Source organism: Lonchura striata, chromosome 2 (assembly GCF_050655825.1).
Source record: "Lonchura striata isolate lonStrDom1 chromosome 2, ASM5065582v1, whole genome shotgun sequence".
NCBI classification, from domain to species: Eukaryota; Metazoa; Chordata; class Aves; order Passeriformes; family Estrildidae; genus Lonchura; species Lonchura striata.
The window spans coordinates 123,260,613-123,280,927 of record NC_140704.1 but is presented as its reverse complement, the minus strand read 5'-3'; the positions used below and the strand labels follow the sequence as shown (position 1 = coordinate 123,280,927).

The window sequence follows — 20,315 nt, the reverse complement described above, 5'->3', positions numbered from 1 at the left end:
TTATGCCTTCTCATTCATCCTCCAGCATACTAGTTGATGGTAACAATGAAATCTCCCCTTCGTTTCTTCAGTGTGACCAAACCAACTTCTTTCAGCTTTTTCTTGTCCATCACATGCTCCAGTCCTGTCATCATCTTGATGAACCTCCACAAGACTCATTCCAATACACCACTGTTTCTCACAATGGACTCCAGATGCCACCTCAAAATCAAACACTGCTGTCTCTACTCTTGCTACTGCAGCCCGGCATGTAGGTCATCTTCAGCACTGCATGAGCACACAGCAACAGCTAGTTCATATTCAAAGTCCTTATCCATCAGCATCCCACATCTTTTTCTGCAAAGCTACTTTTCTAGACACACAAATCCTAGTTTACACTATTTCTCAGGGTTATTCTATCCAAGATGTAGGATTTTGAATTTGCCTGTATCGACCTTCAAGAAGTACCTCTCAGCTCATTCCTTAGTCCTATTCCTCTGAATAGCAGTCCTTCTACCCAGAATACCAACCATTACCCACAATTTGGTCTAACCACAGACCTAAAAGAAATTCTATCTCATCATCCAAGGCATTAGGAAATTCTTTTAAATGGTATCAATTTCAGTACCAGTCCCTTGAGCATGCCTCAAATGGGAATTTGCACTGCTAGTCACAATGCCTTGAATCCACCAGCTGAGTCAACGTTCCATACATCATCTTGTCCACTTACTAAGCCCATATCTTATCAACTGAGTAATAAGGATACTATGGGAAGCTGACAAAGGTTTTGCTAAAGTCATGGTATGAAACATCAATTGCTGTTTCTATGAATACAGAGCCAGTTATATCACTTAAGAGGGCAAGTGTGTTGATCTGATCAGACATACATGGTCTCATAAATCTATGCTTGATGTTCCAAGTCACATTTTACGCCTTGTGACTAGGAACACCTTTCAGGAAAGTTGCTCAATAATCCTTGCAGAGGGTGAGGTTAGGCTGATCAGATTGCCCTTCCTCAAAATCAATGCATTTTTTCTAATCATCAGGAACATCCCACAATAACTATGACCTTTCAAAGATGACAGAATGGCCTTGCAATGATATTAGTCTTCCGTTTCAGCATGCTTAGAATCAATCCCATGTACAGCCACGTATTTATGAATGTCAGTTGCACTAAGCACGTCCTAACTGTACCTCCTTTGTAGGCAAAACTGCACTGCCACATGCTCTTTCTAGACCTGGATAGCTTGAGAGTAAGTCTTACCAACTGAAGAGTATTATTAAGTTTCCTTCAGTCCACAAGGACAGATCCTTGACCTAGTTGTCTTATGAATGTTGAATGTCTTATGAATTAAAATATTTCCTTGTTTGACATGAAACCTGACAGTTTAGAATGCCCAACTCCTCTTTTTTCCTCTAATGACACAACCTAACGACTAACAAGCACAAAACTTGTAGTAGGAACACATTTGAAGGGAGTGACATGATGTCACACCCCCCACCGCCATCTGGGATAAAGGCAGAGAATTCAAGATCTTTAGGACATGGCATGAAAGTTATTTGATGCATACCACAGAGTCTGAAAAGCAAGCACAAGGCAGAAGGAAGGAACACAGTATGAGGACAGGAACAGCTCACAATACCTTTTGCCTGCTGTTTCTAACACTAAATCTCCATAAATTGCTATTATCCAGCAAATCCGTTAGATAAGACACAGACTGAGTTACTATGAGCATTTATTGGAATGGATCTATTTATTCTTGAAAATAAATTAAAATCCACATGCTTCTTTTGAACAGACCGAAAAATTTGTGTGTCCATTGAGAGGCACAATGGAATTGACGACCAAATTTGAGTGTTTTTGAAGCAGGCAATGTGCTTCATGAAGAAGAAAAAGAGAAAAATGCTCAATTTCTAGAAAACTATAATCCTGAGAAAATCCTGTACAATGGGACACAGCTACCTGTAACAGCTACCTTTACTTGTGGCAGTTATTTATTCATAGTAAAAAATGTTTCATAATCATAGAAGACTATAAATCACTCAAAAGCACATTACTTGTATTGCATAAATTCATCATGATTTACTTTACCCATTGCTGTGTAGTATTTTGACTTAGTGAGATCACTGGGCAATTTTCCTTGACTCCTAAGTATAGACTTTCCCACATTGCTTTTAGAGGAAAGACAACAAATTTTCTATTGCACATACTATATCTCTGTTCTCATCTGGTACACCTCATTACACCCTGCATTATAAAGATTTGACTATTATATCAAAAAGCTACAAGAGTCAACAGATGAAAATCTAATTTTTCAATTTATTTTGGAGAAAAATCTTGTCCAAACAATTCCCTGATTGTGTAACTATAGTTCTATATGTATGCATATTGTAAATATATTTATTTCTGAAAAAAACCTAACATTAAGAATCAAGCTTAAATTAGATTTCTTCAATAGCCAGTACACAGGAAGCATATTTCATTAAGGCTTGTTTTCCTCATTTTTACTTATTTTTTACAGGTAGTTGATCATATTCTCTTCAGCTGCTCTATTCAGCTGCCTTATCTTTCAATGTACATTTAGATTCCTTCAGCAACTCTCAGAACAGTACGCCAGTTCTGCTGACGCTACTCCTATACCTTGAACAGTATCTGTTCATATTTCAAAGTTTTGAATTGCCTGACACACAGAAAAAAATCTATTAGCACCAATATCAACAGAAGAGATTTTACACATGCAAAATGGCAACACAAACTAAAACACCAAATCATAATAAAATTGTGCATGACACCCAAATATTACTCTGGCTTTTAATCAACCTATCCAGAATTCTTTTATATCTACATATGACAACATAGGGAATTATAAAGTATTTATAATTCAAGTGATATTAAAGCAAGAATCAAACCCTTCTAACATATATATATAGGTATTTAATCTGCTCACAGTTTGCTTTCCATTTTAAACCTTATGCAAATGAAAAAAGATACTATAAGTTTGAAAGTATGCACAAATTATTAATGTAGTGAAGCTTTCTTACATGACTTGGACTCCGGTGATGGTGGAGAAATGTTGGACACAGCAAGGTCGCTCTTTGACTTTTTAGGCTTTTTTGCATTTACCTGCCAAGGCTTATCATAATTTCTAAAATCTCTTCTTGTTCCTTTATTTTCTGTTAAAAGAATCAAATTAGAATATCATAACATTTGTAGAGTCATTTTTCAGAGACTTAACAAATAAATAATCAAAAAACTCACAAGGTATATCAATCCAAATTAAAGATAGCTCTTTTTTTTCTCCTGTTTCTGATTTCTTTTATATTTATTCCACTTTTGAAATATCAAAGCTTAAAAATTATTCTGTTTTTCATTAAAAAGGTCAATTTTTTGTTATGAAAAAGTCCTTAATGTCCATGTTACGTACATGTTTTATTGCCTATGTTAAAACTGTGTATTTGATATAAATTGGTAATTTGTCAGCAAATTAATACTTTGGCTGCCAACAACTATTTAAGTTCTATAGTCTGAAACAGATCATTAGCCAATTTTTAAACACAAAACTAATATTGTAATAGTAGCTTGTACCAGAATATGAAAACTAAGACTTCTGCTTTACAATCAGAGCAGATACAACTTCAGAATATAATTTTAATGCTTCTGAAGATTTAGAATCATAAATTATTCACACTAGAGTTTATAAAGTAGCATAGCAGCTCCTCATTAACTGTTGGGATGATAGGTACATAAAAACATGTATTATTAAAGAAAATATCTCAGTAGAGTTTAATCTCAGGCACAGATACACCATGGGAGGGGAAAAGAAAACAAAGAAAGAGGACAGCAAGGGAACCTCCCTCACTAAGACTGGGACTGTTTCCATTCTGTAACTCTGATACATACTCACATGATATATCCTAGGCTGAACTGACAGACAGCAATGTATATTAAATTCAGAATCTGCTGGATAAACGGGATTTGTTCTCCATGCTCAAAACCATAAAGCAGTCCCTGTTCATCCAGGAAATCATGGACACAAGTATGGAAAGATTATACTGGAGACCAGCCCTTTCTAGCACACAAGAACATACCTGATGTTTCACTCTCTGCCCAGAGGGCAGCAGAGCCAGACAACGTTCTCTGAAGCTGACCGCGGTTTCCCTGCTTGGACTGAAGATGATCAATTAGAAATGGGATTGGCTGGTCAGGTGTCTCCGTTATCAGCTTGGTCATCAACTCCTTTAGAAAATTAAGCCAAAACAAAAAATTAGTGAGATATTGCACCTAAACTAATCCTGTATTTACCAAAAGAAAATGAGCATTTATAAAGGAAAAGTTTGTTTTCCAATTTGAAGGAAACAGCTGGAACAACCACCTCTTCAAACTATTGCTAGCTTGGTCCTATGAGGTCCTCATATCTGAAGTGTTCTCAGCCTACACGTCTGGGAACTCCAAGGTCTGATTAGACAAGTAGATGGTTTTTAAAGCAAGTCCTCAAAAATATTGTAGTATAAAAATAAAGAAATGTTTATTACACTGTTGCAGACATAGATATAAAGCCAATGTCAACAAGAAAGCATCTTCTATGCCACACATTGGTGCTATCCAACTGCTGTTCTGCACCTTAGCTGTGCAAGGCTGCAGGAAAAGAAACACTCTCCATTATTGCTGCTGGGGTCTTTCTGGCTTCCTAGGCATAAAGCACATTAGGAATCCAGAAAGAAGCTGTGGCTCTGCTCTGTGCATGTGCTCCGAGAGGAAATGTATGACTCAGGGCAGGTGAGGTGACCCTGAAACCCATTTAGTTCTACAGATCTGTGGCTGCTCCTGCAAAATGAAAAAACTCCACAGAAGTAAAAAATTACAGGAATGCACAACCAAATGAGAACAAAATAAAAATAAAAATAAATAAATAAAAAAGAACATGCAAAAAAAACCAAAACAACTAAGCTAAGTTATTCAGCGCATATATTCTCTCTTCAGCAATCTCCAAGCATAAACCTTAACACAACTTACATGCACTTAAGTCTATCTCCATATCATCTTTTCCACACACTTTCATGTAATAAATTTTTTTTTCAAATGTCAGTAGTTACTTAACATTATCATCAATTAAGTGTTTTGGGAAAAGATAATTCAGAGGAAGTATACTAAACAGCAGCAAACATGAATAACTGAGTACAGGATTAATAAGGCATAGCAAGTTCTCTTCATCTACAAAAAGGAGAAAATATGCCCAATCTGACTTCATGTCTTAAGACACAATCTTCTGTGATGTAGTTTTTGATACTTATCCACAGTGAAATGAAAAACCCTGGGTGCCCCTGGTTTTGAACTGGAACTCCACAGGGAGAAATTAAGCTACTTACTAATCTGGACTGCCTCTTACCAAGATAGGAGAAACTCTTCGACACACATAATACAAGAAAAATTCAGAAATTGCAGTAATTCATATTTTAGTTGCTTGGCAACACTAACAGCAAACCTTAATTCTTCTCCCTGCCAAAATGCAAAATTAGTGTCAATGGGAAGATGTAATCTAGTGCTTGTAATGGACCACAATATCTGTAGTAATTCCACTGCAGAGGATTCTATTACCAAAGGAAAAGTGCCAATCTGTTACATCTGACTTGTAATTTAAATAATTTCTCAGAATTGTGGTTTGAAAACTATTTTTGTCTTAGATTAGTAATATTATTATTATTATTAGTAGTAATATTATTAACATAGTATTGAAAAAGATAATACAGAAAAATGAGAAATTTTAAAATGCCTACATATCAATATAAGAAAAACGCTACTTGATTGTTGCCATAACCGATTTGCTTGTATCAGGAAGAAATGGTCTTTAAGTAACAAATATGCATCTAATAAAGTAAAATTGATTACAGCATTCCTTACCTCTTCTGAGATGTAGCAAAAAACCTAAAGATCAAGGCGATGTGAAATTAGATTCTATTAAGAAGTATCAATTCTTGTATCTACTGTTATATTGATAATAAGACCTGACTGATAAATGTAACATTGCTGAAAGCCTCATAAACTGAAGAGTGTGAAATTCAGAAAAAAAAACTTACTAATGTGTGTAATAAGCCTCAAACTAATTTGCCTCAAGCACTCTCAGAAATGTCATTAAAAGTAAATGCAACTTTAAACGAACGCAAAGGCAACTCAGATTATAAAATCTGCCATTTAAAGAAGACAAAACTCATTACTTCAAGTATTCCACTGCAAAAGGGGAGTAAAGAAGTTATTGGGAATCTACTTCTTAAGCTGCTTCAAGCAAGGTTTGGAAATGGTCTCCAATTTACCACTTTCCATGGAGTTCCTGAACTCTGGACAAGGTGCAAAGATCACCTCCACTCCAAGAGCAATAGCTTCAGACATATACTCTGTGTAAATTCACATTCACAAGGTGAAGGTGTTACCTCTCTTCCATATCCTTCTGCCTCACACACTGCCAGGCATCCTGGAAATAGGATCACAGCTCCATGACCTTCACTGCCTTTGCCCTTTTGCCAGTTTGTGCCAAAGGACACAATTACCAGTTTCTACCAGTTTCATCAAGGGACACAACTCCACCTGCCCAGCTCTCAACCTGTCCTCTTCAAGCTCATGTTTCTTCGAGACTTTTGTCATCCCCAGCAAATTGGCAATTACATGGAAATATGCTAGCTGCCTGCATTCAGTTGCTTGGCTATGCCATGAGGTGGGAGGGTTGGAGGGGCAAGAAAAACAAGAGTAAAGATGAACCCGAGCTACCCAACAAGAAAAAAAAGCACAAAGCTTCACCAACATTAGCTGTACATAGTAAGCATTCACCTAATTTTTTAAGTAAAAATACATACTTCTCTGGAAGTGAAAAAATGTTACAGATTAGGAATATCAACTAAAGGGTATTCTCATTCTAGTGCCATTTTCTAGCAAAACTAACTTAAACTTCTGATTAAATGATCAAAAGTTTATTTAATGACCTCATCTGTTGCTCAGGTGACATCTTAATAGACAGTAGGAATAACATACTACATGGTACTCTAAATATACTTTCACATGTTTAAAATGTCTCTAAAAAAAGATGACAAAAGTGAATGTATTAACTAAGAAAAACTAAAGTGTACAAGGTGCAAAAATAAAATTCCTTTTCGGTTAGCAGCAGTCTGATCTGACTCACAATGTGCTAAGTAGGCAAGGTTTCACAAGAAAAAGAAAAGGGAAAAGACCAACTAGTCTCACTGAAGACGCCTCTGCATTAAAAGCAGAACAAAAATGGGACAAGATCATTGAAACTGAGATTCATTTTTTCATTAACAAATCATCAGGTAAGTTTCAACTCCTCATAAAAACAAAAATGCAAGACACCTAAAGAGATGTATCTTTAAGATACTAATTATACTTCTCACATTTTTAGCTCAAATCTCTAAATTTTCTACATTTTAAATAAGGCAAGTCTATTGTTCTGTGCACAACGTGCCTCATAACAACAAACAAAAAGCCATGGCAGATTGGGTCTCCATGCTGCCAAATGAACTGCTTACTACCCATAATCTCTCTCCTCCTATCTCCTTTCTACTGCTAGGTCTTCCGTTCACTCTATGTCCCTTTGTCTTTTCATATCAGTGGACTCCACACAGTCTCTTCCCCCAGCTGTGTAACAAGTGAAGAAGATGTTCAGAAGTCAGTAATTATGAATTCCCCGTGCACCCTTCAGACACACTGGAGCACAGAAAAGGGGCCAAAGGAAACTTCCATGGTTACTACAGACTAGAGCACTCCGATGAATACATCAGTTTCTGCTGTTTCCCAATTCTATTGCCCCAAATTAGGCTCTACCTCATCTAAAGGCAGAATGAGAAAGAACAGGAAGGTTATATATGCTCTTTCAGTTAACTGCTTCATGGATTTTACCTAGCACTGTGCAAACCAGTTCTTCTTTCTTCATACCTTGTAAAGGTATCTTCATATGCTCCTACATTCACTAGTTTTATTAAACTACGTTATTAAGACTGTTTAAAAAAAATAACTTGTAAAAGTTCATTTGTGGATGAGATTCATGTATGTGTAATGAGGCTGCAAAAGATCTTGAAAAGAAACACCGGGTCTAAAGTAGTGGTTTAATATATTATTTATAAAATATATAGAATTTATAAACAATATTTCATGAAGAATTCTTTATATCTTTCACTATTGTGCTATCCTAAGGTCCTCTATTAGTTATTCAATGATGGCTCAAATTTTTATTTCCTTGTAACTTTCCAGGCATGCAATACAAATGAAACAGTCTTCACAGTCTATTAATCATAAGCCCAATTACAAGAAAGTCCTAATTAGCCCTGTCTAAATGTACCTATTAGGTTATTAAGCTAATTAAGAGACATTCTATCTTGCCCTGCAATTGGCAATGGTAACTACACCACAATCAGGTTATAACTGTACAGACTTTTACAGACTATGGCACAGCATTCACAGATTCTGGCTGTGTTACATTCTTTCATGGAATAAATTACAAGTTTAAATACAATTAAATACAGTAAGTCTTCACAGTGATGTCAGCAGTGACTTTGTCAATAGAGAAGTCATGAGGAGCTAGGTGTCTCCCAGCTGACCAGCCAGTGTATGCCCACTTAAGAGAAGAAGAATTGCTCTCCCACCTCCACTGATTTATTTGGGATATATGCATTGACTACAATGAAGCTTGGACACTTAGACATCTAAATTTAGACTTGCTAATCCTTCATACAGGCTATAAGTAAACAAAGAAGATACAAAATTGAGGGAAAATATGTGGAAGGACAGTAGATTTAAGAAACTTTTTAATGACTGACACTTTTTTTGTTAGAATTCCATTCTGATTACTGCAGCAACAAAGCATGGAAACAAAAATAAATAATTTTTGAAAGTATATTTTAACATTATTCTTACTGACTAAATTAAGAGTCTGAAATTCTTAAATGAGAGCAGAAATGTCTGCTTAAATAACTGTTTCTATCAAAAAAAGATTAATTTCTAGGGAAATAAATAAAAAATACCAGCATCCTTCTTCTGGAAAATAGCCAGGCTTTAAATATTCTTGAATAAATTTTAATTAAAACTATGAACAAAATAGACTTCAACATATTTTATGTTCATGAAAGGATCATCACATCTTCCTATAAAATATTCAATCCTACACAAATTTCCACACAAATAAAATTCATATGCCTGTACCATGCTATTTACTTCAAACTAACCATAGTAGTTTGGTTAGTTTGAGAACATATAGTAGTCTTATTCAGCTTGCTCATGAAAATATTCAGACTTTTACCTGGAATTGACTAAAAAATTTTCAATCAACACATTCTTTTTTCAAAACCTTACTGATGCCATTTCAGACAGCTGTGCAGTTAAATTTAATATCACAAGACTCTAGTACACAACATGGGAACACAACCCATAGAGAAATTACTTTGGACATAGAAGTAAAATGAAAGTACAAAGCTGATATGGTGGCTCTGATGCTTTGGTGCAAACAAAATTCCTCTAAAGGTGGCATCTAAGGGGAAATCTAAGGTATGGGACTAGTGCCACAGGTAACATTTCATAGAATGAGGAAGTCTGGAAACAAACATCATTGAATACCTGTCTTTCTTAGATGTTCATCTACTAAATATCTGTACCAATTCAATAAGAAAAGACCATTTTTGGAGGCTGTTACTAACCAGTTTTTTTAGGGGGCTCTGGAGATCAGAATGGAAACAGCAGACTGGTTCCACTATAAATCCTTTGCAGATCAGTTCCCTGAATCAGATGAACTAGCTCTATCTGAAATAATTCCAACTCATCCACATAATACTTGATAAAATATGCATCTCTGATCTTATTTAGGAATGCAGGGGGTCTGGTGGACAATTTCAAAGTTTCACTGAGTAAGTTCATGACACTTTATCAAATTCCACCACACACATCATAACATGCAGTATCTATCTGAATCTCTTGCTGCATCTTTTTACTTATTTATCCTTTGAGGTTTTTTCCTCTCACAATCTTAGCATTTTAAATATCATTATCCCTAATCTATTTTGCCACTTTTAAGTTCACAAAATAGCTTCAAACACCTTCAGTCACCTTCAGAAATATTGAAATATTTCCTTTCTCCCATTCAAGCATTCCAAGAATGCTGTCAAGGGAGAAGTCACTGCTACTAGGTTACTCTAAAACATTAAATAATTCTCAGTAGAAGAAGAAAGGTTAAAGACATGCTCTCAGAGATGCCAATCATGGCAACAGTTATCATGTTTTCTCCCATAGTTTAGTTTTCAAATCACAAATATTTCCTATGATAGCTTTCTGCAATCCTGCAATTCTGTATCTCTGCATGACAATCTCACACTTGTGGAATTATGCCTACCATATCATTATCTTAACTCAGCAAGGATTTATCAAACAAGGGTAGTTCATGTTATTGCAGAAACACTGTTAGGTTTCCCTGAAGTGTAATTCAGAAGCCTTCCCCAGTTTCCATCCACTCTATCAACTACTGAAATTCTGCCCTCAAGGCATGCACTTCACATTTCAGCCAAAGAAAATGAAAACTGCTGGTTTTCTGAAAGATCTGTAGGATTTACATCAAAAGAAATACTCATAGATAGACTAGGAAAGACTATTACAACTTGGACTTAAATTACAGGCATAAAACAACACTGACTACACATCACTGCCTTACCTAAAAGCTAACTCAATAGGCTGGAGCTGATCTTTCTCTTATCAACTGAAGTAATCTCCTTTCAATTTCAAGGTCTAAGTTGAAATCACTTGTTCCACCATGTGCAATGACTCATTACTGCAGCTGTTAAAAAAAAAATATCGTATTGTATTTCCAGTTTAAGCTTCACTGACTTAGCTCCAGCCTGTCTGACATGTTTTTGAGGAAATGGTAATGCTAGAAATTGAAGTAGCATGTATTTTTGTGGCTACCTCTAGGCTGACCCCAACCAGCAGCCAAGCACACACCAGCCACTTATTCATTCCCACCCTCAGTGGGACGGGGAAAAAATGAAAAGAACAAAACCAAGATAAATTAATGGGTCAAGATAAAGACAGCTTAATAACCACAAGAAAGAGAGAAGGAAAAAAACTAAAATCAAAGAACAAGTGACACCAAGGCAATCACTCACCACCTCCCACTGCCTTGCCAGTCTGCAAGCAACAGATATTTCAGAACATTTACTCCCCAAATTTAAATAGTGAGCATGAAAATATATGCTAGGGAATCTCTCTTTGCCCAGGTTGTGTCAGTTGTTCCAGGTGTGTCCCTTCCCAACCCATACCCCCCCCAGGCCTGCTTGCTGACGAGCAGAGAGAACAGAGAAAGGCTTGAGCCTGTGCAATTACTGCTAAGCAACAGTTAAAAGGCTGGTGTACCAACACTGCTTCAGCCATAAATCTGAAATACACCAACATATAGGCTTGCTGTGAAGAAAATCCAGTCCCTGTCAGACTCAGTACAGTACCACTATAGAAAGGGTTACCAAGGGTTTATGAGTGGTGATCAGGAGAAGGCCAAAAATGAAAAAACCAGTTGGTATATTGAGGAGTTGACTCAGGAAAGCCCTTAAACTTACATATTCTTTGTGCCTGAGAAGTAACTAATTACAAAGCCATGGGCATGCTTAAAATGCTTTGATGAATTAGATCACTGCTCTGTGACTTTAGAATTACAAACACTTTCTTCCTTCTTCCTAGAAAAATAAAACAAAAAAAAAGGTAAATGAATGTTTTGAAGATTGATGGAAATCCTTCCAATAGCCTCCCATGGAAAACTTTGATAATGGCACACATTTTAAAAATGTGCACAGCAACCACCGCACTTCCCAGGTGCTGTTCCTTCTCTTCCCAAACACTCCTCCTTTCTCCTCCCAAACACAACTCCTCCAAAGTTGGCATTACTACGCTATTAGATTTATTCAAGTTATACAGAAAGATAAATGTGAGATGATGTTTTAAAATGTTCTACTGTCTAGTGTGTATAGTCAAAGTTATTAAATATTCTGTTTAACTTCTCTGCATTAAAATTACTATAAAAATTGCTTTCATATATTTTTTAATCTTGACCAAGAATTTTTAAACTATTCACATGGGGTTTCATATAATAACCAGAAATTACAGTGACACAAAATGGAGAATGTGAGTTACCAGAGTCCAGGGTGGGCAAGTTCGAACACAAATTTAATTACCTTGACTTTGGCTGCCTACATAATTTAAGACTAAGTTTGCTGTAGAAATGTTCACTAAACAAATGTCAAAGAAGTTAATACATGCTTTGTGATCATTAGAAATGACTTAAATCTTGTAATTTGGAAATGTTCCTTTAGTACAGCAACTAAATAACTATGAGCAATACGAAGTATAATTACAAGTTTCATTCATACACTTTGAATAGATTAATATCTATTCAGATACACATCTTAATTTCCTTTTATTTACCTGTGAGAGATTGACTTAGTCTCATAAGACTTCATACCAATGTTGTAATCAGCTTTTTAAATAGATCTAAATGTTTAATATGCAACAATACAACAGAGATTTCTCAACTGGAAAGGTCAGAATTTATTGCCATGGAAAAATCTGGAAATTAAATTTCACCACAGCAAAACACAAAGTGTTTTTTTTTATATTTGTAGAATTTATATAATGCAATTCTGTATGTAACTCCTTAAAAATAATAGTAAGTGCTTTTTACATAGCATTTTAAGAAGACAAAGAAGTTATTTCACATGTAAGCAGTTGCTTGATTGACTTAAAACTACTTGCATCCTATTTCCCTCACCCCCACAGGAAAGGTCACACTGATTTGCCTGTCACAGGTAACACAAGATGTGCAGTATCTTGGCAGGATAACCACCACTGCAGACTCTCTACAAATTCTAAAATCTTTTGAGAATGCTTAGTCAAGTTCAGTTTGGTTCAAAACTACTTATACTCAGTGCTTCTCTAACTGCAACTGGAAAATCTTTTTACCATTATAAGTAACACTTTTATATTAAGTTATTTCAACCAGTGTCCACTTAAGTATAGATGAAGCTTTTGCTTAATTAACACACTTGATCTTGCATGAATACAAGCATCTTTTGCTATGCAGAAGCCATTGGTCCACAGATTTAACAAAACTTGATTGCAAATGCATGAATTAATAATATTCTAGCAAATATCTAAATAAACATGTTAACTAATAAAAAAGAAATGCTGATTGATTTGTTTTTATACTCTAGAGAGCTTCCTCCATTTTGTGTACTACCATCTATTAAATGTTACCACATGATACTGGCAACTGTTTAATTTCTAAGAGATATCAGTGTACATGAATCTATCTTCAGCCCCAACCAGGAAGACACCTTAATAATTCTAGTTCAATTGAAAGCAAAATCCACCTCTGATAGCTTCCATGTGGATTTTTAGCATCCATCAGTTAAGCCAAAATACCTCTATGATTTTCCTCATCAGCAACCAAGCTTCAATGATTTTTTTTTTCTCTTAGCATTTTCAGCAAAGTTCTGACAGATATTTATGCTACTTAGGGCAAAGAAACTTCTGAAAATTATGATCCAATCATAATCAGCCTAAAAAAAAAAAAATAATTGAAGATTAGAAATACATAGGGGAAAAAACATTCAAGTGTTCATTTTGACCTAAACAGTTCTGCATTAATTTATTTTGACAATTAAAAATCAATTTCCTGTGCCTAGACACAACTACAACATCCTGTGTGGAACTTTTACTTGAATGCTCTTTTTTCACCCAAAGTCACAAGGAAAAAAAAAAAAGCCTTAACCAGTGCACAAGTGTGCTTAGATGTCACAAAACAGAGAGATCTGATCACCATCAGAAGAGACAAAAGCCTCTCACTCTACTTCCCTCCTTTCCACAATTGTATTGCCCATTGCAAAGCACCATGTGGAAGAACACATCCCCATACAACTTCTGCAGAACTTTCTACAGATAGAGTCACTGGAAAACTTCCTTCAGACAAGACACTTCCTCCTTAGAGGAAGGATGGTCTATGATCATGCCCAGAAAAAGAATTCTTCAGCAAAAGACAACTGATGAGCAGAAGCGAACATACAGTTGAACGGTATATGGAAAAATACCAACCTTTGTTGACCACATACATTAGATACATCATGGATTACATCCAGGTACATGTTTAACAGAAGAGGGGTCTAATGCCATTATTTGTTTCATTAAAATACCCCCACCTAAGGAAGTAATGTGAAAGGACTCACAGTAGCTCTAAAGAGCAGTTGAAAATGGAGAACTGTGTCAATACCAAGCTGCAAAAAAAAAGACTCTGAAATGAGAGGATGTCAGACACCACTGTTTGAACCTCTGAGGCCAAGTGCATTGGTTGCACAGCCTTAAGGCTGACACTTCTATCATGCCCACAAATAAAGTAGATCTGAGATAAGGGGGAGAGCTAAATAAATACTATTTTACATAAGCTGGATACACTTTCCACTCCATAAATTATAGATTAGCTAAGCTACACATATGATGGCAATATTAAAGTCATTTATGCAAAGAGTAATTATGAAATAAGAAAAAAAATATTATCAGTTTCTGTGTACCAAAAACAGAAGTTAATGAATATATTTTTCCTGAAAGAAAAAGTAACAGAAAAAAAAATTATTTTAAAGACATAAAAAAATATCAGTACTAATAATTATATCATATGGATCAACTTACTAAAGTCACTTTCTAGCCCAAATGAGGTAAATTTAACACATACACAGAACTGTTATGTTTCTTGAAAGTATCATTTGCACTTTGACTATCTCCTCCATATAAAGTGTCACTATGGATTTAATCACCATGTCCTCACTAGCCTACAACGAACACAACCTGCAATATCCAGGAGCTGTCCTCTGGCTCAGGTTTTAAACAAGGACTGAAGGTCTATATTTTACAAGAAAGCTAAAGCCTTAGGTGGATACTTAAAGAGGTACTGCTGTACTCACAGTTGAAGACTTTCTGTGGGTAGCAACAGTAATTATTAAGGACAGATAATTGAATTATATCTAGAACTGGAGTAAGGCCCATCATTTCTCATTAGACACTTCTACCATCAAGACTGCAATGGATTAGGCAACTAAATCACTTAATTTCTAGAAGCTTAAATTTGTGTGATTTTAGATGATGACAGAGTTTTGGAGCTGCAGAACTATTTTCAATAACAGTCAAAGCATTATTAATCTGATTTTCTAATGCTTTTTTATTTAGAAAACAATGTCTGTGAGTCACTGGTGTACGTTTTTGTTTGTTTCTGAGATTGCAAAGTAACTTCCCAACCCTGACAGTGATTGCCCAATTAAAGCTTCCTGATGATTTGATTGTTCTTTATTTAACATTATACGAAATCTGCCTGGTTATGAGTGAAGGCTTTTTTCTTGTAAATCAGGGTCTCACCAACTGCAGCAGGGCTCCCTGTTGGAATAGAGCCTGCTCACATGGACTTCGCTTCAGCCTTGAGACTTGTCAGAGCTCAGCATTTCCACATTAAGCAGTGGAGAAGGAGGGAGAAATCAATTTTTTTCTTGATTGTGCGGCACCAATTAATGGGATTAATAGCACTACCAGGCACTGAGGCAACACCAAGAAAGAAGAGAAAGCAGAAAGACCATAATGAGCTCAGGGCCTTGTTGTAAAAACTCCTAAACCATTTGAAGACTGTAAGAGCCAGTGGGGTTTGCAGGCTCTATGCAGACAAACAAGACAAAGGAAGGGGAAACACAAGCACAAAATAATAATGCAGCAGGACAGCATCAGCAAATGTAGGAATGTAGCCACATAACTATCATTTTAGTATCCTATTACATATTTTATTTCCTCTCCTTACTAGTTAACTTTTTTTCACTGTTTAAATGTTAAGTGGATCCTCATTTTGGCCATCTTCATTTTTCTAATAGTTTTTGTATTATCACAGGGAGACATAGAATAAAATAAATTCTCTTGAGCTTCTTTTTATCCCCTGCTGCCTTTTTCTTTCAGGTATTCCTCCTTCAGGGAATAAGAAATCAAGATTAAATCTGTTACTCTAGCAATTTAGTCTTCTTTTTGTGTTTATCTCTCTGCATTGTTCCTTATTGGTATGTCTACATCTAGCTTCTGTCTCCAAATAGCTTCACTGTCTTACACTTTGTATTCGACTAGAGGCATTACTATCTAATGGCATTATTCTAAACCATGACACACTTAGGAGGAGCTCTGAAACATCTTTTTAAATTTTTTAACTGGTGTTTGTTTCTACATCATGCAAAAGTATGTCATCACAATTATGGGTGGTGTTTCATATGGCTCATGAGAGGAATTTCTGCATCTGCTAACCTTGGTCTTCTCCACTTGCATTTCCGTGGACATCTCTTTTTGTCCTCATTACATAGGAAGGACAAGACTCTTCAGAATCCTGAGTAGGATGAACACCCAGGTCACACTGGGTATATTGAGCATGCCATTCATGCAATGTGCACGTGCAATTAACACAATGGGTCTGAACAGGAACACACAACATTTGCCACATTTATATGGAATCTCTGTCCAGCACACATGGGATTTTCAGACCTGTCCAATGTTTCACAGTGTCTATATGCATTTCATAGAGCATGCACATGCACACACATTTCAGTACGAGAAATCCCAGTACACTCAGTCATGGAAATTATCCCATCTCGCTTTTCTTCTCCTTCAAGTGAAATAATATCCTTAATTGCACAAGAGCCCCCAATTCCATCTCTACAAAACTGTCACAGAGTCTGTGTCATAAACCTTTTCTCTTTCTAACTGGCCTATGCATAATTGCTTCCACAGGTTCTCTTCAAAGGTCACCTACAGCTGAAACTACCCTTCCTTTTCAGTCCTATGAACCATCTCTCATGTCTCCAGATTCTGTGAACCATCTCTCATGTCTCCAGAGGAGACTGCTTCCACTTATTTAGCCTTCCAGGATGAATTCTGTTATCAACAACACAGAGAAACTTTCCTGAATTAGTGTATCAAAATGAACATGGAACTTATGTTCATTCAGATTTCTTTTCTCTGATAGAGATATCTGACCAGAGGAATATTTCACAATCACTATTAGTTTACCTCTCCAGTCATACAAATGTCAGCAGAGGCACAACACCTGTCAAAATGGAGTGTAGCTCCTTCTTAATGAATGAGTTCATGGCACAGGAGCCAGCATTAATAGTGGAGCTAAGGACACCTTTAACTCTGGCAAATCCATGCCTAAGAAATACATCCAAGATCAAGTACTAGAGGTGTGAGTCAGACACTGCAAAACATACATACTCTTTACATAATAAGTTATATTTTCCCTGTCTTTTTTACTCTTTGGTTATACTCTTAGCAACCACCACCACTAGAACCTTTCTTTAAAAAAAGAAAGTACAGATTCCAGGTAACCATTTGACAGTACAGACTAAGATTATAAAAATAAAATGGAAAAGAAAAAGAACATGCTGGCAATATAGCATTAATCTTTTTATCCCACCCCCTCCCATTTCCTGTCCTTTCTCTCTCTCACAGTGTATTCATATGGTCTGTTTCCTCCTAATTTGTTCAGCCATCCTCCCTAATAATTCGATTCCCTCATCTGCTCCTTCACAGAATCAATTGGGCTCCATGACATTCCCTCAACCTATGGGGAACCTCACCTTTAAAAGACAAGATCCACATCAAGCTAACAAACATACAAGCTTTCCAAATCTCTCATGCCTGCCCAGTAGCTTGCTACTGGAGAAAAGCAGTTGTCCTTCCCTCACTCCCTTCACCCTCAGAGCACCTACATTTTCTCTCCCAAGTCAATGACACATTCCTCATCAGACTACATGGTGACCCACTGAGCTCACCCTACTGAACAATTTTCACTTCTTTATAGACTTCATTTTCTTCTATTTCATATTCCCAAACTGGGTAACTGTAACATGACAAAAACACCAGTTCTGGAACAGGGCAGCAGGAATGTGCAGCCAGAAATGATGATGAACATGGCCTGCAACAACTGGCTATTAAATCAGCCTCATAGCCCATAGTCCTGAATACTAAACCATCAGAGTGTCTGGAGTAAAACTAAGTATGAGAGGAGGAAGATTCAATTAAAAAGGCTCCAACACAGTTGAAAGACCCAAACTCTCATAATTTCTGCTCCAGAAAGCAGCTCCTACAAAAGCCAACAAAAGAGCTATTGTATAGTAAGTCCATTGTACCAGACACTATAGAGAAATATCATTTATGAGTAGAGTGATTTAATTTATTGAATATTGCAGGGAGTTGGAAAATGAGGAAGGAGAAAGGATGTTTCACATACATAATTAAAAGTTTCCACTCTCTGAATGATCAGAAGTTTTTAAAGAGGTGGCTAATGTAAAATAGCCTTCTATTTATCATGAGTAACACATATGCATTCTTCATTTTGTATGTGCGTTTCTCATAACTTTAACACATCTCCTTATAGTGCTATATATGCTATATATATGCCAAAATCTGAGGTGTTCCACTGAAAATTCCATGTTTAAAGCAAATATTTGAATTTTATTTGAATAAGGGAAGAAAACTGACCAAATCACAGAAGAGCAAAACCAGAGGGGCATCATAAATACAGACAAATGATTCTGCCTGAACATTTATAGACTGAACTAAAAATAAACATTCAGTGAAACTGAGCAGACAAAGGAGAATTGACAAAACACATCATATGGGACCTGACATAAAAGTTAAGGTCATCACAAATGTGTCCGTTGCAAGCTTTTTCAAAGGATATTACCCTCTCTGCTAAGAACAGATTTGGGCGTTGGGTTTCTTGGCAAAGGCATAGGTGTGCATTTCAAGTGATCATGCTCCTTACCTGTGTCCAAGGATGAAAATCTGTAATCTTTGTTTCTCCTATCAGCTGCGTGCTGCTTTTCATCACCTTAGTAATGTGAGAGACAGCCCACTGCTTTAATCAGGAGACCAAGGGCTTCCTATCAACTGTATTTGCAAATGCTCTTCCTCTCACTGGTTTTTAACCACATCTTAGGGTTTCAGGCAGAAAAGACTCTTAACATAGAACCTATCCTTCTGTCATACTTCACAGCTCCTATGACATTTCTTAGGAGAAAAAGTGTGCATCTGTGCAGGGGGATAATGCCCAACACAGGAAAGAACACCTCATTTTTGTCTGAGTAATTACAGACACTAAAGTGTTTGGGTAGTATTTGTTCCAAAAGTTGGTGAACATAAAAATTCTTCCAGCCACCTCTTGTAATCCAGAGGTAAAAAAGTATCTCTATCCTTCCTCACCTATACAAAAACACATATGCTTTCCCAGAAAAACTAAAATATCATAAGATTTTAAAAATATATTAAAAATCACTGTACGAAAAAAATCCCAAATAATCATTAGATAATTGAAAATGAGAAATTAATCCCCACTTTTGTATTTGCATATATAAGACAAATGAAAAGACACAAGTGAGAATAAAAGGTATTGGTTAAAAAAGGAAAGAATATTGATTAGACATTCAGAATAAGAGGCAAATTGTAAAAGAACATGATGTTAAAATACTCTTACATGTTATGTTTCTAAATCAATGTAAATACTATGTTTCTAGCTTCCATTTACTAAGTAACACTTTTAAAATGAGAAACACTAATAACAGGTAGTTTCTTTTTAGTCAATGCCATGATAAAGCAGATAAGTAAGAAACCCACTTGGTCCAGAACAGTGAAATAGCATATCACAGGTGACAGAAATGCTGGTTAAGGTACTAGCTGTTCCCTTCCCTCCTAGAAGCTCCTAAAAACACAGAAGGCAGAGACTGTGCTGATTCGGGAGTATGGATACTATGTAGCCCACTTGGAAAAGCACAGGTAAGTAACAGCAAAGAACATGTTAGAAAAAATGATAGGCTGAGTTAAAACCATCAAAGTATTTTACTTTATATTTGCCACTTACCATTGATCTGCTGCACCAAAAAGACTGGACTAATCAAAAGAAACAAAACAAACAATTGAAGAACTTAATTCAATACTGTTAATGTGATCCTAAATTTCGGAGATACTTCATAATGTGATAAAACGAAAGAAGAAATAAGACCAGTAGTAATGGGCTTATTTTGATCCAGACTGATTAGTTATTAGACAAGTTGCCAGAAAAAATTCAATATCATATCTGTTAGCTTTATACATTACCATTGAGCAATCAGGCTTTGCTAATACACGATGGTGAGAACAACTCAAGTGAGAACTACTTCTCATTTTACCAGGTATTTTTTGATGCAAGATAGTTATGCCTTCTGCTTCTCCTCTCAAGAAAAAAATTGTCCTTTTG

General features: G+C 36.0%; 1 protein-coding gene across 15 annotated transcripts in view; it reads right to left on the bottom strand.

The window, feature by feature from the left end:
* Positions 1–20,315, bottom strand: part of C2H8orf34 (chromosome 2 C8orf34 homolog) — a 262,725-nt gene that overhangs the window by 235,911 nt on the left and 6,499 nt on the right. For 12 of the 15 annotated variants that reach the window (XR_014953440.1, XR_014953441.1, XM_021555580.4 and 9 more), the window contains 2 exons: positions 4,069–4,216; positions 3,022–3,153 (listed from right to left, as the gene is read on the bottom strand). Coding sequence is in view for 13 of the 15 variants with exons in the window: in XM_021555581.4 (XP_021411256.2) it covers positions 3,022–3,153; positions 4,069–4,216 (280 nt within the window). In the remaining 2 variants the exon portion in view is untranslated. Of the gene's footprint in view, positions 1–3,021; positions 3,154–4,068; positions 4,217–10,676; positions 10,800–11,574; positions 19,923–20,315 lie in introns of those variants that run through there. The other 3 variants (XM_085573878.1, XM_085573877.1, XM_085573875.1) reach the window with 3 other exon arrangements.